Source organism: Triturus cristatus, chromosome 1_2, assembly GCF_964204655.1.
Source record: "Triturus cristatus chromosome 1_2, aTriCri1.1, whole genome shotgun sequence".
NCBI lineage: Eukaryota > Metazoa > Chordata > Amphibia > Caudata > Salamandridae > Triturus > Triturus cristatus.
In genome coordinates this window covers 978,880,368-978,903,880 of record NC_140580.1, presented here as the reverse complement: position 1 = coordinate 978,903,880, position 23,513 = coordinate 978,880,368, and the positions used below count along the sequence as shown (strand labels likewise).

Below are 23,513 nucleotides of genomic sequence, written 5' to 3'. Positions count from 1 at the left end.
GAAGACATCACATTAGCTTGATGTCATCAGTGAATACTGAGATTAGCTACTGGTATAATGGACTGCAGGTGTGGTGGTTGCAGAGGGAAAGACCTTGGTTTGTGTTTTTGTTCTCCTAAATTGAAGTCCTTTCTTCTCATTGGTAAGTCGCAGGGATGCCATTTCTTATTTATCCATGCAGATGGCTCTACCTGTATTGAAAGCACTTGCCGCACATGAAACACCATTTCGAGGACGCTTTATTGACATGTCTATACAGTCCACATTAACTCTTCCTTCAATTCTGCCCACTTGTAATGCTTTCTGCTCTTAGCAGAGAACTCTGTGATGCTTGGAAGAAATAACGATTATGATGAAACTGGCAGAACTACTGGACTTGGGTCTTAGTCTCTAAATAATGAGGAGAGAGCAATGGGATTGGGAATAATCAGGTGATCTGGAAAGACAACAAAGTTCAACTGGACCAAAGATTTACAAATAAGATATAATGGAGTACAGGTTTTAAGACAAATGAGGAAACAGGTCCCATAATTTAGGGTTGGCAGAACCAGTTAAAAATACATTAGCACCATGACTGTATTGCATGCGAGCACGCAGGCCAGCCTGAGCCTGCACTGGCTCAAGAAGGGGAGAATATGGAGTGAAGGCCTCTGGCTTGTAAAAATACAGATGCATGGAAAATTCAGCACAATAAGAAACTCAAGAGTAGTTGAGACCCTTTAGCAAGTGGGGACCAGGGAGCAGTCAGCTGTGGACAAGGACAGAGCTATCTGAAGTCTGACTGTAGGCTGCAGATAATCAGGAAAGTGTTCTCAACATATGGACCCATCAGCTTCTTGAGAGCGGTCCAGCTAGATAAAAAGTTAATTACATTTTGAGCTACACTGAAATTAATGTACACAGCCAGTCTCGTTGAAAGGAATATCCATTTTATGATGTGTGGGTGAACTGTGTCTTAAAAAAACACAATGCAGCTATAATAGTGACAGATGGTACTTTCAATGCAATAATTTCCCCGTCCACTTAGCTGTAATACTGATCATAGCTGGTCTGAAGGGACAAGTGTTTATCAATAAATTGATTGTAGAAATGTGTGGCTCAAAGACACATGTAACAGGACAATGTTCTAATTAGGGCTTGGAGTAGTTTCGTCCAGTAGGGACTCCCACCCCGAGTTCCACGATGAAATGACAAAGCTTGAGTCTTTGTAAACTGCAGTTGACTGGCTTCTAAGAGCTTCTTCAGGGCTCCCATAATCCTGTGAGCTATGAGCAGGTCCAAGGTCTGATCAGCAGCCTTCTCAGATCTCCAATGCAGCATCCTCAAAGAGCAGCCTTCTTCTCTCTTAGCATGTTGCTGAGGCCTAGTAAAGCTTCTGTACTTCCCATAGAGGACATACATACGAGTGTGTGTTTTCCACTGGAAGACGCTATTGAGATGGAGAAAGAAAATGGAGTGTAAATGATGTAAACATATGTGTAAATAAATGGTTATTGTTTTGGGGCCTAGTCCTGATCGTCAAGAACGTGGTTCAGACCAGAGATACAGGAGGACTAGCACAGCGGCAGCCACAATACTCAGGACAATGAAGAAGAGAGAGGCTGCCCAGAGGCTGCGCGAACGGCCAATGTATTCCGTTGGGGCATCTGACGGAATCATGTTGGTCAGGTTCAGCATGTAGCCCAATGTCCATCCAATATCTGCGTTGCCAGCCTGGGACAAAGAGAAACAAATGAAGGAATTAGGAAGCTGCTATTGAATTCAGTAGAGTCAATCCATCCTTTGGGAACAGTGAATAGGCATTCTTCAGAACTTTGTATATAAAGTTTGCGGTGAGCTTTAGGGTCTTTATATTTATTTGTATGACTTTTAAGGATGGCATTGTGTGATTTTGTATTCTTGTGATAAGAGTACATCACACTGTTTCCAGAATTATGTATATTATCCGGCTGTTAAGACAGAAAGTAGAAAAGTCCAACAGAGCAAACATAATCACCTAGGTGACCAATTAAATCATTGCTATACTATTTATTTTATATATCTAGCACATATCAGAAACACATTTATGTCATTTTGCTTACTAAACAGCCTCTCAAGGCATAACATACTGATTTTATCAACCTTTGAAGAGTGAAAATCTGATCTATATGGACATCTTAAAGGATAGCACTTCCAGTGGGCATTAGAGGGCATGCAGTGCGGCACACCCTTTCCACAGCTCACATGAAGACAGGACTCCAACTATACACCCAACACAGCCCAAATATGCAGTTAAAGCGTTAACACCCACGCTAAGATGCCTTACTCGTATACATCCGCTAGGCAAGGGGCAAGCCTACTGTCAAAGAAGATGGACAAGCTATTTGGTACTGCTCTCAGGGCTCACTCATCCAGGACCAGAACCTTTCACACAGAATTCATTGTAGATCAAACTGTTCACCTAACAGAGGAACAGACCCATCTACTCTATGGATAGCCATATTCACAATTCGAATCAGACTTCGGTCTACAAGGGAACATTTGAAGCCATTTACCTGTGATTCTGGACTACCACAAATGCTATGTAGGCATGCAAATTGTACATTGCGTGCTGTACAAATGCCACTGACACACCACAACTTTGAATCAGGGAAAGAAGAACTGCAGGAGTTAAAAGAATGATTGTATAATAGTTAAAGCATCTACATCCACATACAAGGGGACCGAGGATCTGAAGACCTATCCTTTCCTCCTCCCAGGTCAGTCTATCGTCACACTATAGAGAAGGAGTAGGGCTTTTCTGATGTATATCTAACTATGCCTTTCTTGGAGATGTAATTCTGGGAAAAGCAAGGCCCTCGCCCACATGTTGTGGTATGCTTCATCAGTGGGCTTCCCACACTTAGGCCTCATGTGGGCACGTTGGGCTCAAACACGTAGTGTGAAAGAGAAGGTTTTTTTTAAATATGAAGATGTTCATTGTGCGAGAGACATAAAGAGTTAAAACATTCTAGGGCTATCCACTCAACTAATGTAATCTTGGATGGCCTGGATGGATTAAAAATTCACCCATGGAGTTAGTGTCGGGGTATCATTGCCTAGCCAACTTGGAGTCATCAACATGTTTCGGCCATCATTCCTTATACCCTATGGGTCAGCGGCCTTCATCAGCACGTTGTAGTCTCTGGACATCTTAAGACATGTTGTTGTTGAAGTTTGTACTTTATGTATAAAACCAATAAGTGTACATGTGGCTTTTATTCATGCACCATTCATACAAGGTATTACATGGAGGTTACTCACATCTAGTTAGGTATCTACACATTGGCTAGATTCTTTGGGTGAGCAAATACAAAAGTAATTGCTCATTTGCTTTGTTATACCTTTATATAATTATTGGTTTGTTTCACAAAGGTTTTCTAAAGTTGTAATTTAAGTGAGACATTGCACTCCATGATAAAAACATAGCAAACTGGGTGAAAGGTGTTCATTCATGCGTGACCGTGTACATGTTCACATACAGTTGTGTGCAGTCTTACCCATAGGTTAGGCTATTTGCTCTCAGCCTGGGGAATGAGGACAACGTCACCCTGTAGTCACACGGTACAATGTGAAAATGCTGGTTGAAAGGTAGAAGTTAGAGTGGCTATAGGTAATGATTTGTAGGGATTTTCTTTCTGCTTATGCTTGGTTTGTATTTGTGGATTGTATTGCTTCATTTCATGGCAGCACTTGTAATTGGCAATAATTATTGCACCAGATAAATTCCAAACTTATTGTATATTTCATCTAAAACGGGGGCAGTCGTATGAAGGCCAAGACAACAAATCATGCACACAACAAATTCATTTTCCAAACACACACCCTCATACAATGCACACAACTCTAAAATACACCGCCACACACCCAGATCACTTTCCTCATACTCCCAAGGTCAGGTAGTGACAAACTTTCCTCTGCAGTCTGGAGTCGTGCAGGAAGGGACATTCCAGACAGTTTACAGCGCTGCGAGGTCAAGCTAGTGCCACACATGCATTATACAAGTGGGAATAAACTATGATAACCCTTGGCAAAGGCAGAATAGTAAGAGAGGGTATGGGGAATATGCCAGTAGAAATTTCAAAAGTTGGGATGCACACCTCCTCAACAAGATTTGTGAATTTTATCCGATTCTTAAACTGAATGCGTGCAGTTTGGTTGGTGCCATTCCCAAACGGCACCGAGGTAAATAACATAATCTAATCTGGGGCGAGAACTCTCCCCCTCCAAACGCACAGCTAAGATCGCCCACTGGGCAGTCATCTAAGTATACCAAATGTATCCAAATGTTCCATATGTAATCCGTATAGTAAACCCTTTAGTTCAACTCGTTTTTCAGCATGTTTTCTCCACACGTGGGGTGGTGTTTGCCAATTTTCTAATTTTCTTATGCTTAAGCTGGGCCATCCGAACCTCTTGCAAAAACACGAATAACGCAATTTCATCTGAGGCAGTGTTGTTTATTTTAAAAGAACCCAATGCATTTCGGGCCACTGGTGCCCTTCATCAGGGGTCACTACAATGACAAATGAAACAGCCAATATTACCAATAGAACCGCTAATATCATTATAGTAACAAATTAATATACAATGATTTAAATACTCGATGTAATTAAACATGACCATTCATATTTCCCACAGTAATGATATACATCCTTTAACTGACGGGACGCTGAACCATTCCCCAGCATTTCTTTCCCAGCTTACATACTTCCCAAAACCAATCATCTGTCTTATCCCCTTTCCCTTGTATTAACATATCTTCATACACCCCTTCATTAATTCGTTCGACTTATTTTGGCTAACGCACCTCTCTTTAACTTGCACTTCCTAACGTTCTCGCAAAAGCAAACCCAAAACCAACTTTAAAACATCAACTCCATGCATTCACGCTTTCCAACTCTCTTCCAGTCACTTTTTCTCATCCGACACGCAACTCGACTCCCACTAACCTCCACACTTACACAACTCACCCGAGCCAAGCCCACCCTTAAACCGAAACACAATGGCACCCGCTTGCACTACTCACATCCACACATGTACTCTCCTCCTCTCTTAAACCACTACTGCCGCAAACTAACATCACCATCTGTCCCTAACATCATTCCCAACTCTTCCATCCACTGACACCCAGCTGAAAAAAACACATTACTTCTGTCTTTTACTTTGCAATAACACCTTTCCATACCTGCCACGGCCGTTGCCAAACGATCATCCTCATTACTTCTCACAAATGATGGTACCCTCCCTTTTTCTAAAACACCCTTCATTTAAACACATTCACTCCTCCCCATTGGTCAGCTACTTTCTCAATTCCCGCCAGCAAAACAAAAGGCTATTCTATCCCGAGAACTCCATTTCCCATAACCCACTTCTGTTGTGGGAGCTTCAATTAAATTGTTTCAATCACATAGGTTTTTTGTAGTATTCAAAAAATCATTATAAATATCGACGCATTTCATATTCATTAAATACTCATGAAGGATTTCCAGTTCATATTATTTTAAAACCATCTTTTTTGGTTTTGGGAAGTATGTAAGCTGGGAAAGAAATGCTGGGGAATGGTTCAGCGTCCCATCAGTTAAAGGATGTATATCATTACTGTGGGAAATATGACTGGTCATGTTTAATTACATCGAGTATTTAAATCATTGTATATTAATTTGTTAATATTATGATATTAGCGGTTCTATTGGTCATATTGGCTGTTTCATTTGTCATTGTAGTGACCCCTGATGAAGGGCACCAGTGGCCCGAAATGCATTGGGTTCTTTTAAAATAAACAACACTGCCTCAGACGAAATTGCATTATTCGTGTTTTTGCACGAGGTTCGGATGGCCCAGCTTAAGCATAAGAAAATGAGAAGATTAGCAAACACCACCCCACGTGTGGAGAAAACATGCTGAAAAACGAGTTGAACTAAAGGGTTTACTATACGGATTACATATGGAACATTTGGATAAATTTGGTATAATTAGATGACTGCCCAGTGGGCGATCTTAGCTGTGCGTTTGGAGGGGGAGAGTTCTCGCCCCAGATTAGAGAATATGCCAGTAGGCCACATTGAAGGGATTTAAAGAGGGGAGTAACCAAGAATGTGCACATAGACATGGAGTTTGAATCCTCCATGGCTTACCTTTGGTCTGCCCACGAGAGATATAAAGATTAAAGTGAACAAAGACTGATATGAATGTGATGTGCATATATTTCCTCAATACCGGCCAAGGTGGCACAGGGGTCAAAGGAACCATCAGATCTCATTGAACAAGTAAAGTGACAGAAGTGAAAGGTCAAAAAAATACAGATTCTAGGAAGCTGAAGGGACTTTTTTCTTATGCTTAGACTAATATTAATGAAAATATATGCGACCACAGGTGGAATAACAGTGCCGGGGAAGGTCTAGGAGACGGTACAGGTGCTCATCATTGGCACAGTGATGCAGATGAGTGAAGGAGCAGTGTTGGGAGGGTAAAGGAGCAAATAATACTATGTGCTCAGGTAGGCTTTCTCGCCTCCACGGCAATTTCAAAATTCTGGGCAATGCTGCCTGAGTTTATGGATAGTTGGTTTTGAGTGAATCACAGTGATTGGGAAGCTTCTGAGAAGGAAGATCTGGCAAGATCACCTTTGGAGTGCCCATATGAGCATGTGAAAGCAAAATTGCAGGGTCTGAGTATTAAATTAGACCATTTTTAATCGGAGCAATCTAAAATATCTTGAAAAATTGCCTCCATTACACCAGAAGCTAATGTTCCCACTAGCCCTTTACTCAAAGCACTATGAATAAACGGGCAAGGTGCTTCCCCGAGAGGACTTATCACGAAGGATGGAGTTGACATTCTAATACGGGTATTTATAAAATGGGCGCTTGAAATAGTGAAATGTGATTGGTTAAGCAGACTCATCTGACGCTGTCTTGATAATGCTTCAGCACAGGGCCAGCATTTCTTACATCCACATTTGGAAACTGCATATCCCGGTGCCAGATTACAAATTGTGGGTGTCTTTATTTATCTTAAAGATTCCTAACTATAGATTCCTCTATTGCATTCAAATTAGCTCAAGCAGGCAGTGTGTGCAATGCATTTTTGGTTTTACTTCACAATTAATTTGTATTTATATTTAAATTGTATTTGTAGCTTTGTCTTCCGTTACTATGATTGACTATTGTCAATACCGGACAGTTCTAAACCGCAGGAGAGGGTCCATTTGAGGAGTAGATTGTCATTTAATATATTATATTCTCACCTTGATTAGGTGCAGCAATTGAATGGTGTCAAGAATTGTTGTCATAAACACGGTCATAAGCATGGTAAGCGTACGTGCTTGTACAAATGTTGACCTATTGTGACTATACCAACTGAAAATGCATACGTTGGAAATATAAAAACCAGATACATTTCTACTTAAAAAAAATAATTCACTTTGTTTTTGAGATTGTAATGTAAAGCTATATAAAAATGAAAGCTGCTTTAAAAAATTCAGTGCTGGGGGCGTGTCTAAGATGGCGCCCGAGTAAGTCGAACTTCTCGATGCTCTGCCGAGTGGAACCCACGAGGGGGACAGCTGCCATCTATGGGGGCACTGCTATCCTGGCTGGCTTTCTCCTAGCCCCCTGGGGGAGGTTGTTGCGGCTGGAATAGTATATGGTGTGAGATGACCAGAGACCGGAATTTGCTGGGACGGCACACACAGGACCGGCATGGCAGTGCCTTCCTTCACCGGTACTGACGAGGAGCCGATTATAGCACGTTACAAGGTGTGCTTTTACTACGCTGTGGGTAACAATGCGGTTGTTACAACTACCGTTTTGTTACAACGTGATGCCATTACTACGCAAGTCATTACATCGACTTGCAGTAGATGGCCCCTTAACATTAGGAATGTATAATTTACTATTCCAACTCCAGCCTATGCAACAGCAGGGAAGGTGTTGGATAGTAAATTATACTATTCCTTATGTTAGAGCGCCATCTACTGCAAGTCAATGTAATGACTGGCGTAGTAATGGCATCGTGTTGTAACAATGCGGTAGTTGTAACAACCACGTTGTAAAGGCATCGCGGTCTAATGACCGCAATGTAAAGGTTGTTTCCCCGAGGAGCCACAACACGCTAGATCTACACTTAGTATTGGGCTCGGCGTGGCCATTGGCTACCCCACCGGCACACCCACGGGGTGCTTACCTGCAGCGGGTATTTGGGCTCTCTCCTCTGGACCGTCTCTCTGGGGTGCGGCCCACGGCATCGGCCTGTTCCTGCAGCCTCCATTGTGACTTGGGGATCAGGTGCCAGAGGGGAGCCTGCGGACTTTCAGTGACTCTTCCTGAAGAGGCTGGCCTGTTTAACGCCCCTTTGATATTGTTTGCCCCACACAACAGCTACAGCCTTGATTCCCACTCTTGCCTGATTCTTCTGGCCGGCTGTGGTGCACCTCATGTAGGGCTCGACCTCGGATGAGAGCGACCTGGTTGGCCCCATTTGGGATAATGGAGGCAAGTCGGGAGAGGTGGTGTAGAACGAGGGTCTTCCTGGCATAAACCTTCTGCATCCCTCTGTTTTGTGGCCTGGTCTGTCTGGACACCTGGGGCCCCATTACACAATAGGCGCATTTTCATTGTTTGTGCCGGGCGCACCTTTAAAAAGGTGCGCCTGGTGTAAACGATATAAAATGCCCCCTATTACAATGAATGCACTGCCCTAAGGGCAGCCGCAAAGTCGCGCTGCCTGGGGGCAGCGCATTAGGTGAAAAATGGAACAGATGCTTTACAGCCGCTCTGTGCTTTCATAGCGCAGTCGGCAACCCTCCTGCACTTTTGAAGGGCACTACAGATTCCCTCGCAGGCGGGTGCAGTGAGTGACTGCACCTGCCTGCATGGACATGTCTGGGGGGGTCCATGGGACCCCTTATCCCATGCCAGAGGTGCTGCCATCAGGGGGCACACTGACAGTGCGCCACCATCAGTGCGCCTCCTGAGGACTTCTTTGCCTTTGTGCCCGCATCTGTAATACGGCGCGGGTGCAGAGGCAAAGGGATTCCCTCATTTGCATGGGTCACGCCCAATGCAAATGAGGGAACGCTCCCTGCAGATAGCGCTGCCATTTTAAGTGTAGCAACGCTCTCGGTATTACAGAAGGGGCAGCACAAGAATCTGTGGCCCCTTCTGTAATACCAAAGTGCCCCGGGGCCTGCAAAGCAGGCGCAAATGCCCATTGCGCCCCAGGGAGCTTTCTGTAATATGGCCCCTGGTCTCCTCCCTCTTTATTTTCCCTATTTGGACCTTAGTGGTTCTGCGGAAGCTGAGGAAGCACTGGCACATTAACGGACACCCTGAAAATAAAGTGCACAGCCCCCTCCCCTCTTTTATGCACTCTTTAAACCAACAGTGATTGTTTGCCAGGAGCTGGTACCTTTTGGAAGGGAAGTCATGAGGCAGCATTACATTAATATTTTGGGCACCAGCTGAATGACCCTCATACAACACTCAGCTCCTCTTACCTGTTTTTGTGCAGGATCTCTACCCCCCTTTTATCTGCCCACCCACAGCTGGGACCCTGTTTCTGGTGCAACCTCCTTAGTCTCTCATACACTTAACAGACTCGAGACCTCTCCAACTCATACAAGTGTCCACCTGACTGCATGGCAGATTTCTGCATGGATGATATGCTCCTGTGGAACATTTAGATTTTCTCTCAGTGGTGTCTTTACCGTGATTGTCTCAAAGGCCCTGATATTGTGACCTACCAATACAAGTGTAGAAGCCCTCTTCGACCTACAGATCATCTGAACGCAGAGTGGAACAGCCGGCTCCATCCTCTAGCAGCCTGCCGTTGATCAAAACATGTATTCCCAACGTAACGTTAAGAGAGATGCTACTCTTAAAGACCTCTTTACTAAGACTTCAACAAAGAAAATGGACCAGGCGAAATAAATGCCAACGAACGTGCCATCAACTTAAGGCTCCATGACAGAGGAGGCATGTACTGGTCAAGCCACCATAACGAGGTCCTTTTTGGAATATTTATTCAGGTTCCACTGTGATGACTTTGCAACCCTTAAATAGGATATATAGCTACAGAGATTACATTTATTTACTGTGATGTAGATGATCTAGGCCAGAGAGTAAACTCACTAGAACAAAGCCAGGATTCCCGGACAGAGGAGCTAGATGGCCATCGTCGTGAACCTTTGGAGCTACGAGATAAGAATAAGGAGCAGTGCTATCACCTAAAAGATCTCAAAATAGATCGAGTCGCTTGAATATATGCATAAAAGGAGTGCCACTGAAGCCAATACCTGGTAATCTCGAGGATTTTGTTGTCAGCCTCTTTCATCATGTAGCACCGGAGCTTACGGACCAAGAAATCATTCTCGACCACACTCACCACGAAGGTCCTCCGGCCAAATCGCCTGGTCAATCTCAAGATATCCTTGCTTGCCTCCATTATTATAGACAAAAGGAAATCATTGTGGCTGCGGCGCGAGATAAAGTTGCGATGGAATTTGAGGGTCTTCGGCTGTGGCTCTATCAAGATCTTTCTATGATAACTCTGCAACAATGAAGGGCGCTTCGACCCCTAACAGAATTTTTAGGAGGAGAAAAATGTCAGATACAAATGGGGCCACCCCGTCTGCCTCCAGTTTGTTTGGCAGGAGGAGGAACTATGAAGTGTTTGCTTCCTTGATGAGCCCCAATCGTTCTTGGACATGCCTATGTTGCTGGTTGACCAGCTGGCCTCCCCAGCGTCTCTGAAACCGGCTGCCGATGTATCGAACTCACACCACTCCACTCATCAGAGGAGGAAACCAGTGAGTAAACCCTCTGAAGCTGAGACCTGTAAGGAGCGAGTAGACCTGCTCCGGCAGCTGCAGTACTGCAATAGTGCAACCGAAGCTGATAGTGATCACTGACATTCCTAACAGGCCTATGACTGTTTCAACATCTCAATTAAAGCCCCCCCCGCTTACTCTTTGGAATACCATTGTTTTCGCAGGCAGCGACCCTACCCCGATCATTACTCTCTATCTCTTCCGGCTGAGCTCCTCTACCACATCTGGTGCTGTTTGGATTGTGCTACACAGATGACATGGACCCTCATGAACCAGTTGTGTTGGTCCCAGTCGGGGAACTTCGTTGTTCTGCTGTTCTTTACTTTTCTTTTCATAAGCATTGTCGCCCCTTGTCCCCTCTACATCCTTTGGTTATCTACTTTTATTTTCTATACCAAAGCCGGCTCCTCCCTGCACTCAGGTGTGTCCTTCCCAAATGCATTACACATGCATAAGTAATCATAGTACCCCCAGGGGCACCCCGCTTACCCCCCTCCCCCAAATTAGGTTACCCAAAGAAGACACAAGAAACAGTTGTAGTTGGGTAACAAATGCTGCAGGATTTATTACATAATTCCAGGATATGTAATAGGTGGGTTATCTTACGGGCGATCCAAGGGCAGGCGGCCATCTACTTCACCTGCCCCGCCTGATGAGCCGGGCAGCACGGGAACGACCCGCAAGTGCTGCCCCCCAAGTGATTCTTTTTTCGATCACGTGCCGTTGAGATTCTACTCACACCCCCCCTCTCGGGGCGGAGCGTCGCATAGCAAGCCCCCGGTTGTTCAGGCCCACAACCGCCCACAGGCCTAGCGGGGCGCCGACCGGCTTCCGGGACCTCTCTGGAGGCTCCTCGTTTTGGCTCAGGCACCACGTGGTGCCGCGCAGAGGTACCCTTTGTACCGGCCTGCTTCCAGATCGCCCTGTAACTCCGCCTGCAACGAAAAGAAAAACATTAAAACGTTCAGCCAAAAACCCCACCCCACCACACCACGCCGGGTAAGCGGTAGGGAGGGTAAAAAGGCGAGGTGGGCGACAAAGAGGTCGCCAGTGAGGGTGGGGGAAGGCTAAATAGCCTTCCCCTCACACCTGGGCCCGGAAGTGACGCGCCTTTCGCGTCACTTCCGGCCCCTGACACGGAGGGGGGCACAATCAGGAACCCTGCCCCCGCCCCCCCCGAAGTATGAAGTGGGGAGGGGTGACCGGGGCCCCGGGGCCACTAAGGCGCCGACCGCCGAGTGGCCCCCTGCGGGGGCCGCGGTCAGCGGCATAGTACCCCCAGGGGCACCCCGCTTACCCCCCTCCCCCAAATTAGGTTACCCAAAGAAGACACAAGAAACAGTTGTAGTTGGGTAACAAATGCTGCAGGATTTATTACATAATTCCAGGATATCTAATAGGTGGGTTATCTTACGGGCGATCCAAGGGCAGGCGGCCATCTACTTCACCTGCCCCGCCTGATGAGCCGGGCAGCACGGGAACGACCCGCAAGTGCTGCCCCCCAAGTGATTCTTTTTTCGATCACGTGCCGTTGAGATTCTACTCACACCCCCCCTCTCGGGGCGGAGCGTCGCATAGCAAGCCCCCGGTTGTTCAGGCCCACAACCGCCCACAGGCCTAGCGGGGCGCCGACCGGCTTCCGGGACCTCTCTGGAGGCTCCTCGTTTTGGCTCAGGCACCACGTGGTGCCGCGCAGAGGTACCCTTTGTACCGGCCTGCTTCCAGATCGCCCTGTAACTCCGCCACAGCCCTGGAGGCGGCTAACCGTCGCAGCCAGGGCCCCCCACCAACCTAGCTCTTTACCTGCACCCTCTATTCACCAATGCTTCGCTTAAATCCAATAAAACAGATCCATGCCTCTTTGGGAGAGGTGTACTCCATCCAAGTCGAAGTACCCCTTTACATTCCCCCGGATCATCTCATGGCGAATAAAGCCCAAACCCCTTTGGGCGGGACTCAAACCCTGTGAGATCCCTTATAACCACAGGCCCAAGACATACCAGTGAGCTATAGCTCCTGGATTGTAGATGGCCCCATCTATGTCCCCAATCCCTAGACGCTATCCCAATCGGATGGGGTCTGTTGAAATAGAGGGGCCTGTGAAGATGTGCGATAACTATTCGCCCCCCCAGCGGGAAGGTTACACCTATTCACAATCCTGGGCCTGCCCGCTTTGACTATTATGACGAGAAGGGTTACTTAACATTTGTACAGTCCCCTCAGATAGTTAACCTGGGGCACAGGAGTGCACCTCACTGCCAGCGCGTGACCATGGGCAAGGGGCGGCTCTTGCCCCTGCCCCCCATCCCTTATACCTTATAGGAATTATGCCCCTACGGATCGCTCAGTGATGATCCCATAGGCATACCAGCTTCGGGAATCTGTTTGGCTTAAGCGTTGCGCGCTGTCATAATGTCCCCTTGTATTTGCCCCGCTGACACCCCAGATATTGGGACAGCAGCACCAGTCTCCTGCAGCTGCCGTACGCGACCAGTGATTCCGGTGGGGGGTGCCACCAACCGCAATGGTCCTCCAAGCATTACGGAAAGCCCCTTTTACCTGGGCCTCTCCTCAATTGATGGTGATTACACCCAGCTGAAGGCCAGAGGCCCGCCTAAGGAGCCTATTCACTTGTTTTGCTACCCGGCTCCCTTGTGGGAGGGCCACAGGGTTGGGGCAACGCGTGTGCTCCCAGGGCACGGAGCTGCTGGAAAGCAGATATCTGATACTCACAAGCTGGTATCTTATCTGTTGCTAAATGCCCTACTGCAGGAAGTTTCCCAAGAACCGTAGACTTCGCGGTCCCACCTAACTTGATCCCATCACCTGGGGGGAACCCAGTGGTGGCAGGACCTGCATGGTAACTCCATCCCGGCGTAGCTATCGCTTATTTGTGCCGCCGAAGCAGGCAATACCCCCTTAGGTCAAGTTCTACCCCTGGAGGATAACCTTGGGAGCAGACAAGTCTGTGGGAACCAACCGGAGACTTTGGTGCAAATACCGGCCCTATTCTGAACGTAGCGAGTGCTGCACGGTCAATAATGCCCTGATGCCCTGGGGCTCTACGTGGTCTTTACCAAACTTTGAACGACCGCACACTTGCTATATAACAACCATACCACCCACCAGCCGGGTGGAAGGTCTTCATCGCGCAACCCGAAATCTGTCTTTGGTTGCAGGGGAATGCCCCCCAAAGTACATCTGGACCTATTCCTATATGGTTCCTTCAGCTAATCCTCCTGCAGGCCTAACTCTTGGTTATGGAGCCCAGCTCAGTGTTCTGCAGGCCAAACGGCTTAACCATGAACTATCGGTCGATTTGAGACAGAGGAAAACCACGGGTTGCAATCCGCTCGCGAGCGGCGCACCCGCAACCACTTGGACAATCACGCCGGTAACCTTGCCGTGATTAGGCCCTAGTGATGCGCTATGTGGTGACCACTTATTCTTTTGCCGCTATGCCAGTGCGTCCCCGAATTCAATGGGATTGGGGCGCTGAGCTGCACCCATATCTACACCATCTAGTGGCTCAATCCAGACTTCCTTTAGCATTAGATAATAACTACCATTCTATCTCGGTTGCGTTGCCCTGCCCGACTAGGCACCCACCCGGGTGTCTAGGTTACAGTTAGATATGTGTGAGTTCCCCATGTCAGTGACCGTTGAAGGCGGCCCACATAAGCATGTTGGCGGGGCCAGTTGCGGGCTTAAGCCTACCTCTTTAAGACTGTCGGCAGCGACCCGTGTTTAACTGTTACTAACATGGCAATGACAGTTCTACGTTAGGACTATCCCCACACTGGTCCGCCCTGCCCAAGGACTGATGCACCTGGGAGGGCGAGGCCGTAAGCAATGGGGGTGGGTAACGAGACAACAATGACAAGCGACCCACGCCCCCTTTCAGCAAAAGGTTGGAGACGAGCGACACGTGGTCACGTGTGGTCAGGATCGGACTGCGCGACCCTTACTGTAATTAGCCCTTATATGTCGCGCGAACTCGACCCGAAGGTAATGGCGCGCCGGTCATGAGCACCGTATATACATACATCATCAGGCACGTGGATAATAATTATCTGGCCAGAGTCACCGCGTGACCCGCCCGAAGGTGTTGGGAGTGCAGAACATGAGCCCCGTATTTACATACCTTATTCGGGCACGGTCGATTAGTGATTAGCTCAAACCGTACTGCGCACCAAATAATTAGAGCGCCGGACACAAGCACCGACCAAATAACCCGTTCAGGTGCAGGAGGAGTCGTAATGCCCGGGATCGCCTAATGCGCGCGAATGTGGGCACGAGCAACTTCTTGTGAGTAATACATGTACCTGTATCATGTGTCTGCATCATAGGAAGCCAGCCACCATATGTTGCCTATTTATCTAGCGCGCGCTCGACCGGAAGGTATTGGTGCAAATTTTTGTGAACAAATGCCTGCACTTGTATCAAGTATCTGCCTTATAGGAAGCCAGCACATACATGCTGCATATTTGTGTCGCGCAAACTCGACGCCAAAGGTATTGAAGCGCTGTATATGAGCACCGAACCTACACAAGCCGGCACGGGGAGAATAGGGGATTCGTACCATATAACACGATCGCCGTGCCAGGCCACACGAGCACCGCACCAGATTAACCCTTGCGGGGCGGGGGGGATTAGTAATACCCGTAATCGCGTGATGTGGACAGTGCATGTCTTGGTATCATGTGTCCGCCTTATAGGAAGCCTGCAATTACATGATGAATAGTTATATCGCGCGATCCTGACCGGAAGGCATTGGAGCACTTTAACATGAGCACCGTATTTATATTACCTCTTCAGGCAGGGGGTGTTTACGACATTCATACCATATTACCCGCTCCCCGACCGAACCGCGCGAGTCCCGCACCAGATTCTCCATTGAGGTGCGGGGGGTTTATTAATGCCAGTAATCGCGTATGTGAAAATTGCATGCACTTGCATTATTTATCTGCCTTATAGGAAGCCAGCAATACATGTTGCATAATTATATAGCGCAAGCTGAAGGTGTTGGAGCGCATTACCTGAGCACCCTATTTACATTACACATTCAAGCACGGGGAGCATACAAGATTCGTATCATACTAAACAATCCCCGTGCCAGATCCATTGTGCCTGCCGCACGCAGCCCACTGCCTGCCCCCCACCCTCAACGGCAGCGTAGCCGACGGGAGGGGGGCGATAACCTTAACCAGGGAGCGCCACATGTGTTGCACCTCCCGCGATCAGCGGGGACCCAGGCAGCTCCCGGCCGTGCAGTGCTGGTGTTTTGGGGCCGTGAACCCCGCTAGTCTCCTACGTGCTCGAGTATATGGAGCAAAATCTTGCGAGCAATGCATGCACTGGTATCATGGATCTGCCTATATAGGCAGCCCGCAATTACATGTTGCATATTAATATAGCGCGAGATCGACCTGAATGTGTTGGAGCGCTTTACAGGAATGCCCTATTTACGTTACACATCCAGGCACTGGGCGCTTAATTCAAAATACAATATTACGTGATCGAGTGCTACTTCTACTAGTCCCTTTGCAGGCTGACTCGTCAACAGTCTGCATTAAATCACAAAGTAGAGACTGTTGATTTCACCCACGACCCAAAAATGTACATCTTAGCGTCCAACCATCGCATCATAAAAGTTAAATACTATGCATGTGCAGATGCAGATTTAAAGTGTATTGGGTTCCGAGTTGACAAGAAAGATTACAGCGATGTCACCTTCTATGCAGGCAACCCTTGGTCACCCCCTTTGCACAGCCCTTTCAGCGCCTTATATGTTTGATGGTACTAGTGTTTGACCACTACGCCCTCTAGCTACCAGGTTTGCATTTTGACGTTTTAGTTAGGTCTTTACAAAGGATATATGCCAAATAATCACTATTTATTAACTACATCTTTATCGATTCGTAACTTTCGGTAAAGCTGAACTCCTCTCCACGGGGCACCCTTGAAGAAGCGACATACCCAGCTCTATAACCCTAGCCAGAAAAACCCATGCGAGGACACATGGATAAGCACTATCTCCAAATGTGATAATATTCTGGCCTGACGTCATTTCCTGACAATCCATTGAGTGCATTTCATTGCGGAAAAGTATCAGACAGGTGGATAGCAGTGGCGGTAAATACTACTTCAATGGAGTGCGGGCATCGATCCCGCCACCTCCCGCGGGCCGAGCAAGTGCTCCGCCATAACGGAACTGCCTCCCCAGCGACACCATGCACCTCCTCGAGTCTTTTGTCTATCAAAGGCCACTCAAAACTTTTTTTGGGGTGATTTGGCATAAGTGACAGGGTTCCATTTCCCGTGATACCATGCACGGGCCATTAAGCGTGGCACCAACAGACACGTCGTACACTGTATGGTACCTATACCGCATTACCTTTGTGGTATTGGTGGGTGGCTTGCCGTAGTACTGACCAATACTAAATCAGGAAGCCATGCACTAAGACAGCAGCAGCAGAGCATGCAGCCAGTTCAGACCGGGAATATAACACGTATATATCACGGGCAAATGGGGGATATCGCGACTAGGGTTCCCGCCTAACTCCAACCCGTGAAGACACCTAGTTCAACCCCTGCCATTTCCGGCGACAGGATAAAGAGAAGGGCTCATAATTGCATATTATATAGCGCAAGCTCGACCCGAGGTATTGGAGCGCTTTACATATTACAGTGTTTACATTACAGATTCAAGCACCGATAAAGAGAAGGCTTCTTGAAATTAAGTAATTTGCTCATATAATATAGCGCAAGCAATACCCAAAGGTATTGGAGCGCTTTACATAGTACCGTGTTTACATTACCGATTCAGGCACCGATAAAGAGAAGGCTTCTTGAAATTAAATAATTTGCTCCTATTATACAGCGCGGGCTCAACCCGAAGGTATTGGAGCGCTTTACATATTACAGTGTTTACATTACAGATTCAGGCACCGATAAAGAGAAGGCTTCTTGAAATTAAGTAATTTGCTCATATAATATAGCGCAAGCAATACCCAAAGGTATTGGAGCGCTTTACATAGTACCGTGTTTACATTACCGATTCAGGCACCGATAAAGAGAAGGCTTCTTGAAATTAAATAATTTGCTCCTATTATACAGCGCGGGCTCAACCCGAAGGTATTGGAGCGCTTTACATATTACAGTGTTTACATTACAGATTCAGGCACCGATAAAGAAAAGGCTTCTTGAAATTAAGTAATTTGCTCATATAATATAGCGCAAGCAATACCCAAAGGTATTGGAGCGCTTTACATAGTACCGTGTTTACATTACCGATTCAGGCACCGATAAAGAGAAGGCTTCTTGAAATTAAATAATTTGCTCCTATTATACAGCGCGGGCTCAAACCGAAGGTATTGGAGCGCTTTACATAGTACAGTGTTTACATTGGGGCCTGTACCTACAAAGCATACGCGCTACCCCTGAGCTACATCCCCTCATTGCGACGTTAGTGCAGCAGACGACACCTCCTCGCGGCCCCCCCCCCCCACAGTATCGCACCTGGGGGGCCCAGTAAAGGACGGCGCCACGGCCGCGAGGCACGCAACCTTCTTCGTCGACAGCGCACTATTATGCCCCGGAAAACGAAGCCTGCTGCCTACCCCCTGCACCCTCGGCGGCCGCGCAAGCAGCGTGAGGGGGGGGGTGGAGGATGACTTCCCTTAAATCAATAAAGGACTATATGGGAATCGGACCTGTAACCAGCAGGCAACATTACCATGGAGCCCGCGTGCTCCGACCACCGCGAGGCACGCAACCTTCCTCGGCGACAGATTCGGCGACTGATTTGGCCCGGGTCACAGCACGAACTCGACCCGAAGGCCATGGAGCGCTATACCTGATCCCCGTACTTACATACAAATTCGGGCACGGGGCGATTAAAGGATTTGCCCAGAGCCCCTGCGCGAACTCGCCCGAAGGACTTGGGGCGCTGTACCGAGCACCGTAACTACATACCCACGCGGGCACTGGGAGACTAAGTGATTTGACCCGGTTCCCAGCGCAAGCTCGACCCGAAGGCCTTGGAGCGCTGTACATGAGCCCCGTATTTACATCTGCATTCAGGCACGGGAAGATTAAATGATTTGCCTGGCGTCACCGCACGAACTCGCCCACCGGCATTGTAGCGCTGTGCATGAGCACCATATTCACGTACATGTCCATGCACGGGGAGATTAAGTGATTCGCCTGGCGTCACTGCGCGATCACGACCCGATGGTAACCGGACCGCTATGCGTGCGCACTGTATTTACATCAAATCCGGCCACAGGGAGATTAAATGCTTTGCCCAGGATCCCAGCGCAAACTCGCCCGAAGGTCCTGGGGTGCTGTGCCTGAGCACCGTATTTACGTATATGTTCAGGCACGGGGAGATTAAGTGATTCGCCCAGCGCACCGTTTTTCCATCAAATTCCAGGCACGGGGAGGTTAAGAGCTTTGCCCGGAATCACAGCGCGAGCTCGCCCGAAGGTATTGGGGCGCTGTGCATGAGCACTGTATTTACTTATATGGTCAGGCACGGGAGATTACATGAATCGGCCAGCGTCACAACGCGAGCTCGACCCGCCGGTACTCTGAGCACTGTGCATGAGCACCGTGTTTAACGGCGGCTTCCGAGTGCGTTTCGAGCTTCCCCCCCCTGCTTAACTTTTCCGCCCTCTCTGGCCGCCGCACAAGCATGTATCTTGTGCCCCCTCCGCCCGTGGCAATCGTGCCACAGGGCCCCGTCGACCTGGTACTGCCCAGGGACAGGGCCGGGGCGGAGTGGGTGCAGCAAGACTCACCGTTAATAAAGAAGCACGACGACAAAGCGACGACCTAGATGCGGCGATGAGGCGAGGTGGGCGACAAAGAGCTCGCCAGTGAGGGTGGGGGAAGGCTAAATAGCCTTCCCCTCACACCTGGGCCCGGAAGTGACGCGCCTTTCGCGTCACTTCCGGCCCCTGACACGGAGGGGGGCACAATCAGGAACCCTGCCCCCGCCCCCCCCGAAGTATGAAGTGGGGAGGGGTGACCGGGGCCCCGGGGCCACTAAGGCGCCGACCGCCGAGTGGCCCCCTGCGGGGGCCGCGGTCAGCGGCATATCCATCCTTAGTCTTAATGTCAGAGGCCTCAAAGCTCCGGCGAAGTGTCTGGTACTCCTCTCCTTCCTTAGGGATGCAAAATGTGATATCTGTCTCCTGCAAGAGACTCATTTGCTTAAAAGGAATTGGAGGAGCTTGTGTTCTCGCTGGTTTGACCACCTGGGGGCACATGCATCAAGCTAATTACGGGTCTCAAACGAGCTGATTCACAGAATCGGCCCCTTTGCGACTGGTAATTAGCCTTTTGGGATGCATCAAGCCCAAAGCCATTCGCAAAATAGGTAACCGCAAAATTTGCGATCACCTATTTTGCGAATGCAGTTAGGTAATCGCAATTTGTGATTCCCTAAATGCAATGCAATAAGCATTCTCAGAATGGGGCTTTGCATCAAGGAATCATAAATTACCATCAACTGCAAGTTGATGGTAATTTGCAGTTCCTTAGAAAAATGCACAAAATTGCATTTTTCTAAGTGCGATGTGGCGCACACACATGCCCTTTGGGCATGTGTGTGCGTAACATGTGCACACATGCCAATTTTGGAGGTGCACCAGGGTGGCCTTTAGGCCCCCTAGCATCCATGAAATTGCATGCACAATTTGCGATACCCTTTTTGGTAATCGCAAATTGCAAATGGTTTCCCATTCATTCCTATGGGCCTACGCCCATAGGAACGAATGGGAAGGCATTCCCTATTAGCGAATCGCAATCTGCGATTCGCTAATAGGGAATGTGTAGGAATCACAATTTATTTAGCGATTCCTACATGCATAAGGAATTGTGATTCCTAAAAAGCGATTCCTTAATAATCGCTATTAAGGAATTGCAAATCCTTTTGTTGAGGCATTTGCCCCCAATACTTGTTCTCTGAAGGGAGTTGCAAAACGTTTCGCAACACATTTCCCAGGACGAGTGACACACATTCTTTCTGATTTACCTGGTATGCTCCCAATGACAGTTGCGGCTGGTGAAATTTGAAAGTGGTGTGGCGTATAATGTTTTTTATACTGCACCGTAGCGAGCGAGCGGCCTCGACTAAGGCTGTTCTTCACACAAAGCAGATCAAGAGACTAGGGTATGCCCAAAATGTGTCTGTATCCCACCTTGGTGCTTTAAAAACACACCAAACTGGGTCGGCCCAACTAGGGGACCTTCCCTGACTCCCCATGCAGCTGTAAGGGTTGAGTACAAGGCTCTCTGACACTTACACATTTTTGGAATTATTTGTTTCCAAATACCGTCAGAATACATACAAAAAACAAACATGGGCGAAGCCAATAGGCGTGGCCTTGATAAACTGGTACAAAAGAACAACTGACACGAGGCTCAATATGGCTCCCAAATGCTGGCACAAACAAAGCAAAATTTAAAAAACATTCACTGATACGGCAGGTTTCAATGTGATTTTGTTCTATATATGATAGCCTCAGTTGTGCCATGCATTCTGTTATTATCATCTCTGAAGGAGGCAAGAATAACTCACCGCCTAACCTAGCACTCTAGTAACAGACAGTTAAAATATGGACATTGGTGCAGCAGCCTTCTCAGATTGCTTTCCTTTAGTTCTCCGCTATGCTCCCCATATTAATCCTCTGACCCCATGGACCTGGCAACTCAATGTGAAAATGTTTTCCTTTGAACTCACAGACATTTTAACAGCTATTACGTCTTACCTGGAGATTAATGATACGGTTGATACCTCTATTTCGATCTTGTGGGAGACACTGAAGGTTGTCGTCCGGGGCCACTTCATTGATATAGCCTCTTGTTACAATAGGGAAAGGCATGAGAAATGCCTTCAATTGGAGAATCGGGTCAAGGATTTGGAGGGATCCCATAAACAATCCAGCTTGCTGTAAATTCGTCGTCAGCTGACTGCAGCTCGGAAACAGCTTAAAGCCTTGGGCATGGATCGAACGGAATATGCACTCCTTCGGGTGAAACAGCAGTACTATGCTGGGGGCAATAAATCTGGACGTATGCTAGCTCACCGCCTTCGATCAGAAGCGGTGACCGTAGAGTTACAGAACTTGTGGGCCCGGACAGTTACCCGCACTTTCGAGATGAAGAGATTGCACATGAATTTGAGGGATTCTACACCAGCTTGTATGCAGCGGAGGCTCTTTCACTGGCTGGTGTTGTGGCCCATTTGTCATTGACCTCCTTAGCCACTATCCTACAGATTCATGTTGTTTCCCTTGATAAGGACATTGCTGATACTGTTGTTCTTATTGATGCCCATATTGACACGTCTCTTCAATGCATTCAGTACCAGTGGCACGGTGTCAGAGTTGATGCAAATCGCCACTTTTACTGTGATTCCTAAGGCTGGGAAGAACCCTAAACAATGCTCCTCATACCGCCTGATTTCTCTCTTAAACGTTAATGGGAACATTTTCACAAGTATTCTGGCATGTAGACTTGCTCCCCATGTGCAGGGATTGGCGGATCCTCAGCAGACTGGTTTTGGCCCGGAACGGAACTGCAGTGATAACACAAAACGAGTCTATCACCTTTTGTATGAGGTGCAATGCTCTCGCACACCAGCCCTACCTCTATCTGTTGATGCCGAAAAGGCCTTTGACTGTGTCCACTGGTCATATCTTCACACAGTACTTGCATATATAGGCTTGGGCCTGCAATTTTGACAGTGGGTCTACTACCCCCAAAGCGAGAGTACGAGTCAATGGGTTGCTATTCGCACTCTTTCCAATTGCCGGTGGGACCAGACAGGGTTGCCCCTGTCCCCATTACTCTTTGTTTTATATATAGAGCTTTTGGCAGAGAGGGTACACGGTCACTCGCAGATCGCGGGAATACAAATTGGGGGCGGAGAGCATAAAATTATGTAATGCGCGGACGATGTCCTCCTGACCGTGACTGACCCCTATACATCTCTGACTGCAGTAATGGCAGGATTTGAAGCCTTATGAGGGGCATCAGGTTTTCAAACCAATTTACAGAAGTACTCTATCCTTAAACTGAAGATTTCAGAAGCAACCCAGACCCAGCTTGCTTCCCGGTTTCCCTTTAGCTGGGAGGAACAAGGCTAAACATATGTAGGCTCACATTTACACTCTACAACTGATAGCATGGCAACACACAACTATGGCAGCCTTTTGGCAACTGTGTGGTCAGACCGTTGCAAATGAAAGAACCATTTTCTTTTTGGTAAGGTTGTCTGGCCGAAGTTAAAATGACGTTATTGCCAAAGATTCTTCATATAATGCAAACACTCTCACTGCAGCCCCCGCCCCCCCCCCCCCACCCCCCGGCGGATGCTAGATAAATTACAATCCCATATGGAACTTTATTTGGGAAAACAAGCATGCACAAACAGCTATCTCCCGGGCATATCCTCTACAGGCAGAGGGTGGGTTGGGAGACCTTAATTTGCAATGTTATTATCAGTCCGCACAGTTACGGTATATGGTGGAGTGGACCCAACCCAGCACTGAAAAACATTGATGCTTTATTGATCAAGCAGTCACTGGCATACCCATATGGAAGGTGCCTGGGTTGCCAAACCACTATAGACCTGCAGAAGTTTATATCTCTC

General features: G+C 47.8%; 1 protein-coding gene across 5 annotated transcripts in view; it reads right to left on the bottom strand.

Moving 5' to 3' along the window:
* Positions 1-221: 221 nt before the first annotated feature.
* Positions 222-23,513, bottom strand: part of LOC146868499 (ectonucleoside triphosphate diphosphohydrolase 8-like) — a 465,720-nt gene continuing 442,428 nt past the window's right edge. For all 5 annotated transcript variants that reach the window (XM_085610684.1, XM_085610701.1, XM_085610693.1 and 2 more), the window contains one exon: positions 222-1,713. In XM_085610684.1, coding sequence (XP_085466810.1) covers positions 1,519-1,713 — 195 coding nt within the window. In that variant the 3' untranslated portion in view covers positions 222-1,518. The remainder of the gene's footprint in view (positions 1,714-23,513) is intronic.